The sequence below is a fragment of the Limanda limanda genome, chromosome 8 (genome assembly GCF_963576545.1).
Source record: "Limanda limanda chromosome 8, fLimLim1.1, whole genome shotgun sequence".
Lineage (NCBI taxonomy): Eukaryota > Metazoa > Chordata > Actinopteri > Pleuronectiformes > Pleuronectidae > Limanda > Limanda limanda.
This window is the reverse complement of record NC_083643.1, coordinates 2,974,801-2,993,762: the sequence shown is the minus strand read 5'-3', so window position 1 is coordinate 2,993,762 and position 18,962 is coordinate 2,974,801. Positions and strand designations below refer to the sequence as shown.

The window sequence follows — 18,962 nt, the reverse complement described above, 5'->3', positions numbered from 1 at the left end:
CATGTGGTGGTCGTGAATACAAATATCTCAAGATGAAAACTCGTAGAATACAAAGACGTCACCTTGGACAGACGAAGAGATTCGAGAGTTTTTGGTGATTCAGGCCGAGGCCGATGAAACAAAAACCCAATTTGCTCAGAATCTACATTGAATCAGGTGAGACAGGTTTGAATACGAGTGTGAAAGGTTGTTTGTCTGCCTCGTCCACGATGTTCCCCCCCCATGACCCTCGAAAGATAAGCAGATAATGGATGATTCACTATACATCTATTCTAATGTACAGCATTGAGAGATCCCTGATCCTGTGAACTCAATAGAAATACTTTACAGTACATCAGGTGCTTTGTATCCTCCTCATACTGTGTGTTTACACATGTAAAGATCACACTGTCTTTTCAGTAACTATATAACTAAAGATGTCACGTGTCTCGGTCCTTTTCACAATAAAGACCCACTCATGTGACCTAGTTTACATCAGAGATATGTAGGAAGCCTTTGTTCCAGCTGTTGTCACCATGTCCACACATGTGCATCCTGTGAGAGCTCTTCAATCTACAGTGTGATGCAGAACACACACTCACACGAACACACAATGGGCTGTAGAAGCTCATCTGAGTGATATGTGATTCCCGACCACTGGAGCTTCACGGGAGAAACAGGGACAAGGCGACATGTCAGCGCACAAACACACAACATCGATACGCGTGTGACTGATGAAGCCGTCCGCCGCTACTCTGCAGCCTCACCTAACGACCAGGCCTTCCATCCACCGCCACTTAATGTAATAACGCGATACTTTATTGATCCTTTAAAAGAGAAAACGCTCTTTTGCGTTCACATTTATATTGTCTCATTTGGCAGAAGCTTTTATCCAAACGGCCGAGGCCTGAAGCTTCGGTGCAGCCGGAGACCTTGAAGTTAGAATAAAGTGCAGAAGATGAGAGGGAGAGAGAGGGAGAGAGAGAGAGAGAGAGAGAGAGAGAGAGAGAGAGAGTGAGAGAGAGAGAGAGAGAGAGAGAGAGAGAGAGAGCAGGTAAAGGAGAGGAGCTCAGTAAAGTGCTTGTTAGACCTGTTAGAGTGTTAGCGGAGGAGAGGAGTCTTCAGCTCGTCATCTGAGACGAGTCGACTGGGACAAGAAAGTGTTTCAGGTTTTCTTTTCATTTTGATTCCTCCTATTTGAAAAACCACAATTTGTTTCCTCAAGGGATAAAAAAAAAAAAATGAATCAGAGTTTGAATAAAATCAAATGAATCAAACACAAACATCGAGCAACAGTTGTGATGACGAGCCTCACTTCGCATGAATCATTAAGCAAGCTGAGTAAACTATACAAGATATCTTTTATATATTTTGATTTTATATATTGTTTTTGTTTTGTTATGTGTGTTGTATTTATTGTGTTTTTATGTTCATTGTATGCACCAACAACCAGAGCAAATTCCAGGTAGGTGTAAACCTGCTTGGCAATAAATACATTCTGATTCTGATTCAGAACAGGCCAATCAGAGAGCTCCATTTGACCATAAGTACCGCCTCCAATGTGGGTGTGTTGGCAAATGTCTGAGGTTCTATTGTTCTACTGCTTCACACATATATGTTTGTAGAGCTTATTAGTGAGGGCAGTTATTGGCGTAATGGATTCCCTAATCATCCAAACTAAATGCCTAACCCTAACCCTTTACCTTAACCTAAATCTAAATCTAATTCTAACCAAAACCCTGAATCCAAGTTTAACCCCAACAGTCCATAAAATGTGCTTAAGAACTGAAAACAAAATTAAAATGCAGTTTGTAGTTGTACTGCATCTCAGAACCATATGAACATCAATATATAACGTTCATGACTTCAATGTACAGACGTGTAGCTGACATGTTGAGAGAACGTTAAAGTAACGGTGATCAATAACAATCAACATAAACTGGGGCTACAACTCAAGAGGGAAGATGACAAAGTAATGCAGAATATGTCACAAATAATAATCATACAATATCACACAAACAATTGAGGCCAACTTCAGTTTAACCTCATGATCACCAGCACCTTTATATTATTTTAGACATATTTTTCTTATTTTAGATATTTTTCACGATATTCAAGAGTAATCTGAAAATGTGTTGAAATATCAAAGCGAATTTCGCGGACCCCCTGCAATGCAGTCACGGACCACCAGGGGGCCGCGGACCCCCGGTTGAAAACCCCTGCATTAAAGGACTCAATCTATCTGAAAAGTAAAAGTGGAAAGACCGGAGCTGTAAATGTCCCACTTGCTGTTTTGGATCACGATCACAATGGTTTGGATTTATATATCTCGTCCTGATGAGCACTCAAAGCACTTTACAGTCATTGTACAGACATTCACCCATTCACACGACCTTCTGGATGGAGGACGCCCGCTCTACCCCCTCAGCCGCAGCCTTGAGTCAACACACGGAGGGACGTCGGTATCGAACTCGTCGGAGGATCCACTGTCAAAATTATGAAAAGTGATGAGATCTCCAATTCCCGTCTGTGGAGCAGCTCTCGTCCATTTCCCCGTCACTGTGGCGTCTTCAATCAGAGGAATGCGCCTCCGTGTCCCCATGTGACCCCTTCACAGGGCGTCAGTGACACTTTAATGCAATAACAATAACGTAATAACAAGGTAATAACGACAGCGGCTGAATCGTTCCCCGGGTGAAGGAGCCGAGAGGAAATGATCCTAACATGGTTTCAGATCCCTCAGGAGCCGCTGCAGGGCTTCACACAGCTGTGAGGACTGCACCCCCCCACACAATCTGACTCTAACACACACACACACACACACACACACACATTAGGAGCGATTGGGGGATGGAGCCTCTAGTGAGTTTAAAACCAAATCACTGGGAAAACGAACACTTGCATATATCAGTGTAATAACAAACATCTAAAATGACAGAAGCCATCTTTTAAAAGAAACGTGTTTAACGTTCTCTTTGACTTTTTCAGTTTTGTCAAAGGATCCAACTGCAAAGAAGGAGCAGGCAGGATGTATGACCGGTACTGCAGCCAGCCACCAGGGGGCAATCTAGGTGCTTAGGCTACCGGGTCTTTATGGTTTTTTAATTTCACCCGGGAGCAGTGAGAAACTGAAAGCTTTGAGTTTGGGGAGATGACTCGTGACCGCGTCAACCGGGTTAGAGCTTGAAGACGTTAGAAATTCATCGGACTGTCCAATCGCTCCTCAGCTTTGTCGTGCGTTTTTAATGATATTCATCCGACTCTAGTTGTACGTTTCCGATGTCTGGAGCGAAACGGGCTCAGATCGAACATGTACAACCAAAGTTACACATTAATCTCTTGGGAATTTACCACAACACCAAACCATTGACCCGGATATCAATGTTTTTTACCAATTGGGGACACAAACTTTCCTCCCTGTCAGAAAACCTATTCCCAATGAACTGGACTTGTTTGAAATGTGTCCCTAAAGGCAGCATTTGACACACAAACACACCCACACACAAACACAGACACACACACCTCCTCTTCCTTTCAAAAGCTATTGTGGAATGTGTGATGAAAACAGATCTTTTCATCCAGTCGGTAACCCTCTGATCTGTTTCACTCTCGGCTCTCGATCACAAAGAGTTTCCTCGGTTTATTTCAATTCAACAACAAAAAAAGAATATTGTTGTGGTTCAGTTGTTTTCCTGCGAAAAAAAAAGAAAACTTGGAGCCAATCTGACCCCAATTTTTTCATGTTTAGTTGGCGAAGAATTCGTCTTTGCAAAAATAACAAATAAAAAACAGAAAAGGAGCCGCATTGAGGAGCTGAATGATTTATTGAATGTGATGCATTAAAACTTAAATAGAAGCATGATGTCGTCACAATGCTGCAGAAAACACTGTATATTCAGTCACATGTTATTTATCCTGCAGGAATGAGTGAGAACCAATGAGTATTAAAAATATAACGTTAATAACGTACTAAGCAGCAGAGTGATTATACAATGCTCATATGTATTTCCTTTTAGAATAAGAGAGCACATAATACAAAAACAAGCCTTTATAAGGTTTTAGAGTGTGAATATAACACAACTTTGGTCAAAGATTTCCACACGTTCCAAAAAGAGACGTGCAGCGTTAAGACGAGAGGAGAGAAGACGAGTCTGATATGAAGAAGCTGCCGTTTAAATAAAGGCACTTATCAATAAACACAAACAAGAGCAGAGAGAGAGAGAGAGAGAGAGGAAGTTAGAATGAAGAATAAATACAGGGAAAAAAGTAGCATCATTACAAATTCTCTCCTTTAAAAGAATAAGAATATCTGATGACAGGAGTGACGGGTGTGTGGATCTGCTGTGAACAAAAACACGTGTCCTCTTGCATGATCACAACATTCCCAGTGAGCGAGTGGGCGAGTTGACGATGTTCGAGACGGACATGAAACTGGATTTAAATCAACATTATTTTCGCCAGTTTTCATTGATTTGATCGTTTTCTGCAGGATGTTCAGAAAATGCCCACGTTCTAGATAAAAAGCCAGAAGCTGAACGTGTCTGCAGGATTCAGGTTCGAGTGGAGCATCGTTCAGCAGATACAAAATGTGACGCATGCAGTTTGGATAAAAACACGTTTCTCCAACGAGCAGAAGGTGAGAAACAAACAGTTTTGATAATGGTGTGGTCCAGGGAGGAGAAGCTCTCTGCTGGTGCTCAGTCCACGTTCCTGTACCTGGTGAAGAGGTTGTAGAGGACACGCAGGGTGGACTTCAGGTCACAGTTCACAATGTCTGGAAAAAACAAAGAGAACAGAGGAGATTTAGAGCTGAGATCTTTTATTCTGCAGAATCAGATCCACTAAACCTTCACAGTAGCTCCTACCTGACAACATGCATGTTTCTGATGTATTTTAATTGTTCTCTGTAGATGTTTTCACACCTGATTAGAGACTACAGCTGAAAACGGGCTCATTTACAGTGGAGTTTAATAATGATCCTTGTCCCTGTTATTTTAAACTAATAATAAATCTATAAATAATGATGCAGGCCGGTTTCCTGCTGACGAGTAGCTTTGGTTTTATCGAGGTTGTTGAATCCATTTCAGAATCAACACAATACAAATATTTCAAAAATGTTTTATCTTTCCAATAATGGACCATCGTGCTCTGACCCAGTACTTGTACTTGTACTTGATGTAGTAATAACTACTCAGTACTCGTGGGTTGGAACATGAATCCCAGCTGGTGTGATGGTGTCTGGTTTGTTTTTTATCATATTTCATAAATCTTTGTAAATGTGTCTCACCCTCTGGTCGGGGCTTTGGTTTCTCCAGACCTCCGTCCTGCATCAGCTCGAAGGAGAAGGACACGTTGTGGACCTGCAGAGACAAGGACGGACGTGTTAGGACACACAAAAAAACACACACATAACATGAACTTTACACAGCCTTATTTGGAATACATGGATACACCACGAACAGTACCATAGGACTGTAACTATTTGGAGCTATGAATAACATTATTTACTGTGTCATTGGGGTATTTCTCTGTGATGTGTCATCCTATGCACCAACTTTTTTTGTTCTTTGTTTTCTCTTTGGGCGGGGGGAATTATTGACTTTATTTATTTAATTAGTTTTATTTCATCTATGTGTGTATTTTTAAAAAATTTTTATGTAATTTTCTGTAATGTTTAATGTAGAGTGCTCTGTATGCTCTGCATGTTCTCTTGCATTGTGAAAATGTTTGGAAAAATAAAATATTCCAAAAAAAAACATTAACTTTACATGAAAGTCGACTGTATTTCGGTTCGAATTTAAACCTTTAAAGTTTGGTTTATTTCAATCATTCCTTTAACTATTGATGATTTATTGTACGATGTTCTCCGGTGTCTAGAAAGGCGACGTAAAATAAATTTAAATATATTATCATTATTATAAAAATGTTGGAAAATTTGGGTCCAAACATTTTCCGGCCTTTTTTCGTCTTTTGTGTTCGAATCCTCTTTTTCATCCTGTGAGATCAACACGTGCGCTCACTGTGGATTTTATGAATAATTTTCCTACTGTATTCTCACCCTGACATTTTACTCAGGGCAGGAAAATGTCTGAAAGCAGCTGTACAGGCCCGTGTTGACAACTATGCACACACAAACACACACACACACACACACACCTCCTTGTTGAGAAGAGAACGTTGCTAAATCCCAAAATCCACTCCGGGTCGATCCGCTCGTGTTACCACAGCTTCCTGTGTCGGCAAACACAACCCGGCTCGGCTCGGTAAGACCGTGAGCCGCCGGCAGCAGCTGCACAAACACTCGGCTCCATCATTTATCAATGGATACGTGTCAGCAGTGTGTCACTCACACAACCTCCAACACACCGATAGTGTCGCCGATAGAGACGTCACACACAGGGCGGGGGGGGACCCAGCCTGTTGTGTTACTGTGTTTGATAAAGCGGGAGTGAGGTGAAACCCACAGTGGAGGTTAATTGGGGTCAGAGGAAATATCGATGGAGCAACATATCGTCGTCCTGACTCATGAGATACGATTATCGATGTTGAGTTATACGTTTTATTATTAGATTGACACGTTACAGTGAGTTTGTTAAAGACTAAAGAGACTAAGATAAGACATGATGCACTTTTGGTTTCATCAGTTTGTGTCTGTAAAATTGCAGCGAGTAAAACACACAGATCCTGCAGCGCACATATCTAAGAGCAATTTGAATTCTTCCTCAGTTACACAGATTATATACGCTATATATATATCTATATATATATATATATATGCAGGAGGTGGGGTTTATGAGCAACACTGCAGTCGACATGATTCGGCTTCACTTAGAAGGAGCTGTCATGTCGTCCATCTTTATTTAGCCACAAAGAACCACATCCAAAGTGGTACAAGACCAATCAGATGGAAGAGATAGAAATAGCTGAACGATGTTTTCTGTGTATGTGTGTGTGTGTGTGTGTGTGTGTGTGTGTGTGTGTGTGTGTGTGTGTGTCTCGGTGTGTGTGTGCTCGCCCTGCTGTGAAGTACTAAAAGCTTTGCCCAACAAGAGCTTATTGTGTGATGAGCATGAGTCAAAAAGGAAGAAGAGAATGAGCCTCGAGTAGAGATCTACTGAGCAGAGGAGGAGTGCTTTCTTCATGCCTGACACTACTTTTCAATGCTGCCACACACACACACACACACACAACACACACACACACAACACACAGAGTAATAGAGCTGAGCCCCTAAGCCACTTCAGCGTTTCCCTGTGCAATAGAAGATTACAGATGCTGAGGGGCTGGTGCCTGTCCTTCTGAGGCCAGGAGTCTGTGTGTGTCTGTGTGTGTGTGTGTGTGTGTCTGTGTGCGTGTGTGTACATTGTAGTACCGATGCCCATTCTGTTTCCAGCCTGGCAGGGGCTCCTGGCCAAGACCCAAACAAAAGGCTACTGTGGTGCCTCCGCAGATCGCCTGCTCAGAATGCCGTAGAACCACGGAGGCCAATGGAGAGGAGGCACCGAATGGGCTCGGGGGGGAAACGGATGGCATTTATCAAGCTATTGAGAGGAGCCGAGTCCTGGCTGAAAGTGCACGAGGCTCCTCGGAGACGGAGCAAGGACTTGAGAGTCTTACGGACGATAGGTGGAGACGAGAGGACGAGTCACCGTCCGGTTTCTCATGGATCTCAAAAAGATCAGCGTGGATTTATCAAAGCTGCTTTAAGATATGAGCTGAAGTCCGGGGCTGTGGAGTATATTGTAATAACTGTTCATACTGTATACTGTCAGAATCATAACCAGCGAGTTGAAGAGAGAGAAGCTGAACTGTAGATCAGTTAAAAAGATTTAGAAGTTATTAAAAACCAGAGTTTATCTCCGATATTCAGCAGGAAACCTTTTGAAATATGAAGAATTCTAAACAGAGTTCAGTGGATTTGTTACAGCAGCAGCTCTGGAAGCAGAGGATCATGGGTAATATCCAGTGTTCAGTTGTGTTCGACTCAAGTTATTGATATGGACAAGGAGCCCGACTGAGGTGCTGTGGCTGCAGGGGGCGCTGTTCCTCAGTACAAGTTACATAGCGTTGCTTTAAAGTAATTACATTCCAACAGAAGTTGCTGGTAAAAGGTTCTGGTTCATTATCAGTGAACTGGGTGGAAAAATCAAATAATTTTAAGGTTGAATGAAGCTGTGGTTTTTAATAAATACCTGTGAAAGGTTACAAAAGGTTTTTTTGATGCTTTAGTTAATTCAAAAATTAATTTAAGATAAAATTTAGCAATTTCTTCTCAAGGTCATTTTTGATCACATTTATCTTTAAAAACAAACTAAGGTCGTTCAGTTCAACAGGAAACGTAGTAGCACGGAAAAAATAATAAATAAAAAAAGCTATGGATCTATTTTCTGTGCAGTAATGTTCATTTAGTGAAGTATTTATTTTGTAAATTTAAAAGCATCTAATCCATTAATGGAGTTAGATACAAAGTTATCAGAAGAACTGTTTGACTGATCATCAGATCATTGTTTTTAATATCTGAGGTTTATTCCTCTGATTCTGAGACGAGACACAGAAATTTAAATTAAATCAAACTTTACCTTTTGGTCAAAATTCTCTGGTGTGAGGAAGAAGTTGTGGAGCGGCACGAAGTATCCCTCCAGCAAACCCATCAGCAGCACCAGGTAAACCCCGTCTGCAAACTGGAGCGGAGCAAACACACGGACATGAGATATGACACTGAACATAAATGTGTTTGTAACATAATATAAACATAGACGTGATTTTCATTAAGAATGAATCTGTGAATATTAAACTTGACAAATATCAGGAAAAGTGGTGAAGCATCAGCGAGAAGTGCAATCGACCAATCGTCAGTCTCAGCTGTCAATCAGGACGTTTCACCAATTATTTTAATTAATTAATTAAAATCCAACATGAAAAAGTCATCTTATGCATATGCATTATCTTTATTTACAGTTCTTTGATTGTATGTGTGTGTGTGTGTGTGTGTGTGTGTAAGTGTGTGAGAGTTTCATACCTGTGTGTCCAGTTCCGACACCTCGAGGTTGAGCTTGTTCAGATGTTTGTTCACAAATGTGATCAATGTCTGAAAAGAAAAACCAGAAGTAGAAACAGTGAGTGAACACAAACTTACACAAACACTTGACTAGTTAAACACAAAAACACACATATTCAGAAACAAACAAAGTACACAAAACTTCTCGTAGACCCAAAGTCACGATTTCTTCAACTTGAAGAAAGAAAACAATAGAAATCAGATGAGATGTGATTGAGTCTTAGTTTCCAGGAGCTGTCGCAAGATTTAGAACAAAGACTGTTGCACTGATGGAGAAGTGAACTTATAAATATATATTGAAATATGTTTTATATTCCTTACACTCAAGTATTGCATGTTACTTATTATTACTCACTGGTGCCTATTTTAGACTCTTGCTGCTGTAATATTGCAACTTTTCCCCATTTTGGGACAAATAAAAGTAATATTTTATTTTATCTTATCTTATGAAGCTGATTTTATTGGCTGGTGAATACGTTGCCTCATGAAAAATTAAGTTCTGCTAAACGTCTGCCGAGAGCAGCACGAGCAAAACGACCCAGATTTCCACAAGACTTAGTGGAAGGATGGGACTTGAACCACGAAAGGAACATTTACATTTTAGGCTGGATGCTGGAATTTCTTTACATCCCTTTTCTCATATTCCGAGATATTAAAGGAGCTGATATTCACGTTACGCTCTCCACTACAAGACTGAACGAGCTCGGTTCTGAAACACACACACGTCTATCGAACCGCCTCCGGTACCTTCTTCACGACGTTGAGTTTGTCCGGCGCGTGGTCGAACAGCGTGTCGAAGGCGTCGCGCTCTGAGGAGGAAACACAAAACCAATCGTCACTAAAGAATAATAATGAGACGTGATCATTTGTGAAGCCAGAAGCAGAAATGAAATAAAAGAGGCTCATCCTACCGTGTCTGCCAGAGAAGGCCCTTTGAAAAGAGAGGAGACAAAAACACACGCGTGTCAGAGGTCATTTCTGCTTATTGACAATTTCACACTTATTATTTATGGCAAACAGGACGAGTGCTTCCAAGTGCATCACAGAGGAATGCAGAGAATGGCTGGATCGTGTCACGGCAGCGGCAACACAATGCCGAGCTCGGGTCTCATCATAATTTGATTAACAGGAAACACGTCGGGTATTCAAATGACCTGGGACGTCCACAATGACCACAGACTGCAACACAATGCAACAATCCCTCCCCTGCACCACAACGCAGCCGGGGCGGTAACACAATGAGCCGGGACGAGCCGCCCTCGGCCATGATGACGCTGTCGCGGGATGATGCTGTTGGACGGGGTCAGGTGGGTTCTGGAGCTGTCGGGGGGGGGGGCGCTGCAGTGTGAGCGTCCCAGAGGAAGCGATATCGCAGTGGGCAGGCCAGCAAGAAATGGCAGCAACACACACACACACACACACACACACACACACACACCAGAGGCGCTCTCACACATGTTCATGGTGTAATCTGTGATGGCGAAGGCAGGCAGGTCTGGGCAAAGCTCCTGTTGGTCGGGTAATAACCGTGTTTCCACTGTGACCATGAGAGTGTGTTCCAGCCTGTGTGTGTGTGTGTGTGTTATTAACAGTATCCATCTACCATGACAAAATGTGTGTGTGTGTGTGTGTGTGTGTGTGTGTGTGTTGGCCTGCCGTTATCTCCCTGGTTGCTGCTGTCAGGCTGCAGGAAAGCCTCACAGCCAGTGTGCGTGAGGAAGTGCACGTGATGCTAATGCTCTAATTCTTCAGCTAAAAGGGTGAAATCACATCTCTGGTTAGAAACAATGATTTTTACATTTATATAACAGCTGTTGAAGAAGTGAAAAATAAATATAAGCACAGTTATATAAAGATATTTAAAGTTTGTTGTTCCACCACAGTCATGAATTATTATTTGAATAGTAGAAACACAATCATTCGTCATCATGTCAATGTGAAAGAAATTATTCACTTTATATTCCCCATTATATGTTTATTATTTAAATATATTATGTGTTTATACAGTTTGTGTGCAGGGTGTATATCACCTCATTAGACCATTTCTAATTTAAACTGTAATTTTCCTCTTGTTTCAGACCATATTATGTATTTTCTTTCCAAAGTATCATAAAACTATAATTTTAATACAAAGAGAATTCTGTGGTGAGTATTACGAAGAGAATAAATAAAGAGATATGAAGTTTGTCCAGATCCAAAGATAATTCTCATAATTTTCTTTCTGACATGATGTTTTTACTTGAGTCAATATGCCGACATGTAAAAGATCGATATCATTGTTTTCTGTTTTTAACCGTTAGAACATTTTCCCATTTCCTCAGAAATCAAGGAAACTTTCTGAAAGCTCTGGACATTGATTCCCATTGAATAAAAAACCCAGATATCAAAAATCAGTAAATAATACACAGGTACAGTTATTATTCTCCAGAGCTTCAGTGTCAACGTGTCACTTCCTGTCATTCGTCGCCCCCCCCGTACGATAGAGGCTGTTTGAAAGAAGCTGAAGTGTTCTTACTCTGTGTTTCCTGTGATCTCCTCTTGAATCTGTCTGGACTGAAGGATTCCCTCTCGCTTCTGAAACACAAAGAAAGAACAAGATGTAAATATCTGATTTCTTATTTTCATTCTACTAAAGAAGACAACAGGAGACAAATAGAAGACGAAGATGAAGAAGATGAAACCAGCGTCAGACTCACCTGAACGACCACCACCTGGATGGAAACGTGGTCGGGCAATCTGATCGGTGCTCTGAAGTGCTGCGACAGCGCCACCAGCAGGTGGAGAATGGCAACTATGCTCTTAGCATGAACCGCTGGCGTGGAGGAAAGAGAGAGAGAGAAGTGATTACTGATCAACTAGAATCTGATTGGATGAATCGCTCGGCCGATAAAACACAGACATCAGAATCTGAATTAATGTTTTGAGATACAAAAACTGTTACCTTGAAACACTGAATATGAATTATTGAACAGATGATATAACATGTTTATCTTTTCACTTTAATCTGCTGCTTTCTAACTTTTAAATCCATCTGAGCACCAACTTACTTTGAGAATTACTTTATTGAACCGTTCCTGTTCTGAACGTGCTCACACTGGTTCCTGTTCAAACAATATAACAGAACCACTTCCTCTTCTGTCCAGTCTGATTATTACTGTTATTATTTGTTGATGTTATATATTTAATAAATTTGTCTTTAGTCATTTGCTCACAGTTATTTTAACTTGTTTATTTAAAAAGATGTGATTTGTTCAAACTGAAGAAACGATCGAGACACACTTACGTTCTATTTATTAACATTTTTATCCTTTTGTGATTTCTTTGCCAACGATTCTACAAACACATATTTTCTTTTGTATAGAATCAAAGGTTTTTACACGACGAGGTCACGTCACACGAAGGCAGAAGTCGTCCCTGAAGTGATAAAAAAAACCTTTTATAGAACCATAAAGATTCCCTGAGCGACCGGTCTTTAGTCGCCTGAACAAACAGGATTTACCTTCGGACACAAACACATCAAACAGGATCAATTAAGTGTCCGAAGCCTTTGATTGTATCCCCGCGGCAACGGGGAAAATCACACAAGGACCAACGTGAGCGAGTTACCTCCGGGAGCGAGCGCGTGAATGGAGGATGAAAGTAGCGACAAACAAAAGTGTATTGATTAAACGAAAAGCAGGGAAAAGCAAAATCAATGACATTCCAGGTTATTCACGGCTCTTTAGCGTTTCTCTTCACAGAGTTCGGGCACAAACAGCTTTTCACGGACAAACTGGTGCGAGAGCTGCAGAATGTCTGAAGGCCGGCGGCTGATTGAAGCTGGGACCTCGTCATTGATTTCTTTACGTTCGGTTTCCATGAGCTGGAACTTTTAATGTAGATAACTTCAGAAATAAGTTTTTTTTCTTTTCTTTGGAAAAGGATCAATGGGAAATTTGACTTAAAACTCGATTTAACTTCTTTTAAATGGTTCTTTTGTGATTTAAGATCATTTTGATTTCAACTGCAAACCAACGTGTGAAATTAGAGACAGATATCAGAGATGTTTCTTACAGTCCACGTTCCAGCGGATGTTTCTGGTGGAGAGTTTGAGCGAGTCGTTGATTCGCTCTAACACCGTCTGCAGCTTCTGTTTCTGGGCGATCTCCGACTGCGTCACCTCGGCCACGTTCAGCTTCTCCCCCTCCAGCTTCTCTGAAACACAAAGACACAAACACGTTGAAATTGATATGATCTTACATTCACCTTCTTTTTCCCAGGAAGCTCGTCACCGTTTCAGTTTCTCACCGAACAGTTTCTGCAGAACCTGCCCGTCGTACAGATCCTCGGCCAGATCCTTCACGATGATCCTCTCTCCCACCAGGACGTCGTTTATCCAGTCGATCAACACCTGACGTCAGCAGAATAACAAACAGACAACTTGTTATTTCAAATAATTAGAATTTTACCTTTAAATTTAACTAATTACAGCAACACTATGCACATTTTTGATGTTTTCTCTTTCACTCCCTGAATGTCTGTTCTCTGTAACTCTGCTGAGTGGGTTCCATCTCCTGTGAGAAGAACTGAGAGTCTCAAACTGTCACAATCAGCTCCAGTTGAAGAGAAGCTGAACTGAGATCAGTTAAAAAGACTCAGAAGTTATTAAAAACCAGAGTTTATCTCCAATATTCAGCAGGAATCTTTGAGAATGTGAAGAATTCTAAACCACTTTCATGAATCTAATCTTTTTCACTATTCTTCCTCAAGTTAAACATCTAGAATCATGATCACACATTGTGTTGCCTCTGGAATCTGAGAGTTCAGCTCAGATTCCAGAGGCAACAGAAGCCGGAGCAACTGTGACATAAATCATAAATAAGCCGGATAATAAAACTCTCCGCCAGAGTATTTGACTGTTTGACTCCTGAGCTGAGTTTTATTTACTCCAACGATCCGAGAGCGAACGACTGACTCGTACTTTTACTGGTTAGAAGAAAACAAACTTTACCTTCATGAGCTCCTGCAGCTTTCGGTCATTCTTGGAGTTCGGGTCGACCATAGTGCGAACTTCATTCTCCTCTAAAGGAGCAGAGACAGCATCAAGGTTTAGTTTTACTTTTGCTTTGTATGATTTAGATTTAAAGAGAAACCTTAATTCACAAACTCAATGTTCTGCACAACCTCAAGTGTAAACTAAACAAATATTAGCTCAGGCCTTTAAAAGACAACTTTGTTCTGATTTGGGCAAACATCTAGGAGCTGACTGAATCTGTATATTTACCAGTTTTACATATTTATTCATTTATACGTGTGTATATGTACACATAGATTTTATCCTTATCCTTATCCCTTTTATCCTTTTCGGTATTAAACCATGTTATTTCATTCGGTAGATTCTTTGCTCTCTGGACACGTGAATTATCTTTATCAAGCATCAAGGTTTCAAATTAAAAAGGGTGTTTTGGTGTGTAACAGTGTTTTTACCCAACATGGTGTCTTCAGGGTCCAGCTCATAGTGCGACGGGCTGAGAGGAAGGTTGATGGCGTTGATTCCTTCCTCCTGAAGCTCAGACACTGCAAACAAGAGGCAGAGCTTTCAGTTTTTATCACATCACAAAAACATCAGACACACGACAACTTTACAAGTTCACAAAGCTTCATTTGCAACCAGGAACTAAACACGCGGCTCAATGTGACCACGACACGGCGTCATGATGTCACTTCCTGTGAAGCCCGTGGAAAGGACCCGTCCACAGTAGGTACAGTTCAGATCAGAGGAGACAGAACATGTTCCTGTGATGAGCAAAACAACCAGGAACAGACGACCTCCTGCTTCTCAGCGGGATGTACAAGCGCCCAGCGGGTCGTTGTTCAGATACCTGAGGAGCCTGCTCTGTGTGAGTCTGTGTGTGTCTGTGTGAGAGTGTGTGTCTGTCTTTGTGTGTGTGTGTGTCAGTGTGTGTTGAGAGCACCGGGTGAACATCCTGTGCATTTCTCTGCCTTCACTGGAACAACATCCTCTTAATCAACACCAGCCACATGTGCAGCATGTCTGCATGAACACACACACACACACACACACACGGACACAAACACACCGACACACACACACACACACAGTATGAGAGTATTCCTACAGAGTGACACATACCTCCCTCTCTTCATTCTGTAAATTATCACCCACTCCTCTCACAGAACCACATCAAGCATCCACATGGAAACGTGAACATCATCATGTTATTAAAGAATAAGACTGAATCAAGTTAATAATTCAATAAGGAGCATTTCTCTAAACTCTCTTTTACAAATCAAATCCGGGCTGAAAACATATTAATTCACACGTTCCTTTAACTAAACTATTTTACAAGGTCATTCCATCATTGTATTTATTCTAATATCATTTTATTATATTACACATTTCTATCTTTTTGTGTTATATTACGCCTTCAACCAATTCTTGTATGTTACATACAGATTCTATTGTTTTTATTTCTCTTACCTCTTTTATTTAGCTTGAAAACTGTTTTTTGATATAAAGTTCTGCACATAATAACATGATTAAGTTACCTTAAGTTTTTAAGTGTTTATTATGCCTTTTATTGTGTTTTTATTATTTTAAATCATTTTAACTGAACTCCTCTCACACCTCAGATTAAAAATAACCTCTCCCCTCAAACAACAGAGTTGAACACATGATCATCACCATCCTCAGGTTATGAGAAATCCCCTGTGAACAAAATAATCTACTTTATTAATAATTCTGAATCCCTCATCACCTCATAAGTTCTTTAAAAAAGCGATAACGTTGGAAAGAGGAAGAATCTAAAAACCTCTAATATCTGCTGTGATGAGCGGAATCTCTCGTGAGGCTGCACGACACCGGACCAATTAACACAATCTGATTTTTACTGTAACTTCCACTTGTGCTATTTCAGGAAGAAGGAAGCCGTGGAGCCGCCCCCCCCCCCGGGTGTCGGGAGACGTTAGAGGACGAAGTCGCATCACGGAGGTGAGACCACCGAGGGGTCTCGACTCGTCTGCTGGTTTCACTCCAAGGATCTTTACAACAATCCCACAATTCACCTGTGAATATGTAAGAGATTTGATTTGTTCTGAATTAACGACCCCGCCTCCCTCCCTCCTCCCCCCACTGTGCCATATAACGACCATACGCCATCAGGACCGTGCTGGTGCTGTGTCCTACCTGGAGGGCAGAGCGCTCCACAGCCCATGTCTCTCTGTGTCCGTCCCCCAGACTCAAGCATCGTCCCCCGGCCACAGGGACCAGCGTCTCCCCCTGGAGCTCATCCTGAGGCTAAAGCTCTATTATATATATATATATATATGTTATAATTATATCATTATATTCCTGCTGTTTCCTGTTTAGCTTTTATATCCTCACCCTCATCCCACAGCTCTCTCGTTCGCCCTCTTTTTCATTCACTCGTCCCTCTCTCTCTCTCTCTCCCTCTCTCTCTCTCTCCATGGACGTCACAAGGACTTAAATTTAATCAATGATCAACTGAAGAGCGACCGGCCAGTTTTCCATCAAATCACAGAAGCCACTGCAGACATCCTACACACTGCACTGTGTGTGTGTGTGTGTCTGCATGTGTGTGTGTGTGTGCGTGTGTGTGTGTAATGTGATTGCGTGTCCCTCGGATATAAACCCGGGGCTCAGCTGTGCAGCCGTCTCCTGAACGACTCTCAGGAATCATCCGGCTGACGGAGACCTTTCTCCTCTCGGGATAAAACGTGAACTTTAACCACGAGCGAGTTTCCACAGCGACGCCGCCGCTGACGCTTTTTAATAATAACACTGTTTCGTATTTATGACACATTCTTGGTAGTTAAAGTCCAACAGAGAGATCTATAAACAACAGGGAGGAAGATTCACCGTTCTGGATCTGACCTCTGACCTCTGCCCTTTACATATCCATATAACTGAAGTGTAATAATATTTGTGTCCCTTTCTTTTTCCTACAGGAGGGAATAAGGCTTATTTAGGATGCTAGTATGTAAGGATGCTATTCATAATATTTAGGAAGCTTGTATGTTAGGATGCTAAATATAATATTAAGGATGCTAGTATGTTAGGATGCTAGTATGTAAGGATGCTATTCATAATATTTAGGATGCTAGTATGTTAGGATGCTAAATATAATATTAAGGATGCTAGCTTTATATTTAGGATGCTAGTTATTATATAAAGGATGCTAGTATGTTAGGATGCTAGTTATTATATTAAGGATGCTAGTTATTATATTAAGGATGCTAGTATGTTAGAATGCTATTATAATATTTTGGATGCTAGTGTGTTAGGATGCTAGTTATTATATTAAGGATGCTAGTTATTATATTAAGGATGCTAGTTATTATATTAAGGATGCTAGTATGTTAGGATGCTAGTTATTATATTAAGGATGCTAGTTATTATATTTAGAATGCTAGTATGTTAGGATGCTAGTTATTATATTAAGGATCCTAGTTATTATATTTAGAAAGCTAGTATGTTAGGATGCTTGTTAATATATTAAGGATGCTAGTTATTATATTTTGGATGCTAGTTATTATATTAAGGAAGCTAGTTATTATATTTAGGATGCTTGTCGGTTTATCTATGATACTGAAAAAAAAATGTCTTCCCATTTTTATGCGTTTATTTTAATTTGTTATTTGATGCGATAAAAACAGGATGAAACTTCATGATTGACAGCGGATACTGACTCAAATTCAGCGCTAGCGTGTCGGAAGCGTCATCAAAAAGAAAACACAGACAATGACCTCCGGTAGAGTTTGTTGTGATAAGAGCTGACGCTGGTGTCAGGTGATGTAAACATGATCACATGGTCTCTGCAGCGGAGCTATGACATCACGTCCTGTCTCCTGTCTGCTCCACCTCTCACCTGAAGAATGTGGAGGATCTGATGCTGTCGTGCAGGAAAAGTACAATTCTCCAGATTTTACCAAACTTGACCTATGAGAAATTTCCTCTCTACTGGAATTTTGTCTGGAGTTGACCTCTGACCTCTGACCCCTGAACTCTGGCATCCGCTCCCACCACAACATCACAACAACACTGACAGAGTAAATTTCTGGTGGATCCAGTGTTTACTCATCCTCCGTCTGTGCTCACTGGTTCACTGCTTTAATACCTTACATGGACACACACACACACACAGACACACACACACACACACACACACACACACACACACACACACACACACAGTTATAAACAATCATTAAGATTCTGAAAACTTAGCTAAAGTAAATCTGTCTTGTGATTAATAGTTTGTTTGAAACTTTTCCAACTTCTCGCAGCTTTTTGTTTCTCTGGATTAAAAGTTAATAACTTTGTGTTTACTTGTGAAACGCAGTATCAGCACCAGTAGTAGTAGTAGTAGTATTACTAGTAGTAATATTAGCGGTAGTATTAGTAGTTCCTGGCTGTTCGCAGTACTTTCTACGTGTTCTCTGGAGTTGATCGCAATAGTTTTACCTTCTTTCGCCTTTTTCCTCCTCGCCAAAGTTCCTCCGAGTTTCCCCAGGAAGGAGTCGTCCTTCTTGCGGGAGGACGGGGACTTGGGGGTCGGGGACTTGGGGGAGGACGGAGACTTCTGAGGCGAAGAGGCCATCGTCGTTAGTCCGGGACAGAAGCGAGCGAACCGGGGACAAGAAGGGAGAAATCTGTGTCCACTCCCTAAAGCGGAAACGGAATTCCAGACATTTTCTCCCGGAGTTGACCGCGGTGAGAGGCCCCTCCTACCGGGAGGAGGAGCAGGGGGGAGGAGGTGAGGAGGAGGCCGGGAGAGTGGGGCCCAACACCGGGGAGGAGGTGAGGAGCAGGCCGGGAGAGAGGGGCCAAACACCGGGGAGGAGGAGCAGGGGGACCGGGGAGGAGGAGGCTGGGAGAGAGGGGCCAAACACCGGGGAGGAGATG

At 41.5% G+C, this 18,962-nt stretch overlaps 1 protein-coding gene across 1 annotated transcript; it reads right to left on the bottom strand.

Moving 5' to 3' along the window:
* Positions 1–3,784: 3,784 nt before the first annotated feature.
* On the bottom strand, positions 3,785–18,755 carry parvaa (parvin, alpha a). Its single transcript, XM_061076260.1, has 13 exons — positions 18,522–18,755; positions 14,504–14,593; positions 14,028–14,098; positions 13,325–13,427; positions 13,091–13,231; positions 11,734–11,849; positions 11,553–11,611; positions 9,949–9,968; positions 9,785–9,846; positions 8,999–9,067; positions 8,559–8,660; positions 5,267–5,339; positions 3,785–4,753 (listed from the first exon to the last, which is right to left on the bottom strand). Exons 1-13 carry the CDS (start codon positions 18,655–18,657, stop codon positions 4,677–4,679), a joined length of 1,119 nt encoding a protein of 372 aa, XP_060932243.1. The 5' UTR covers positions 18,658–18,755; the 3' UTR covers positions 3,785–4,676.
* Positions 18,756–18,962: the final 207 nt, after the last annotated feature.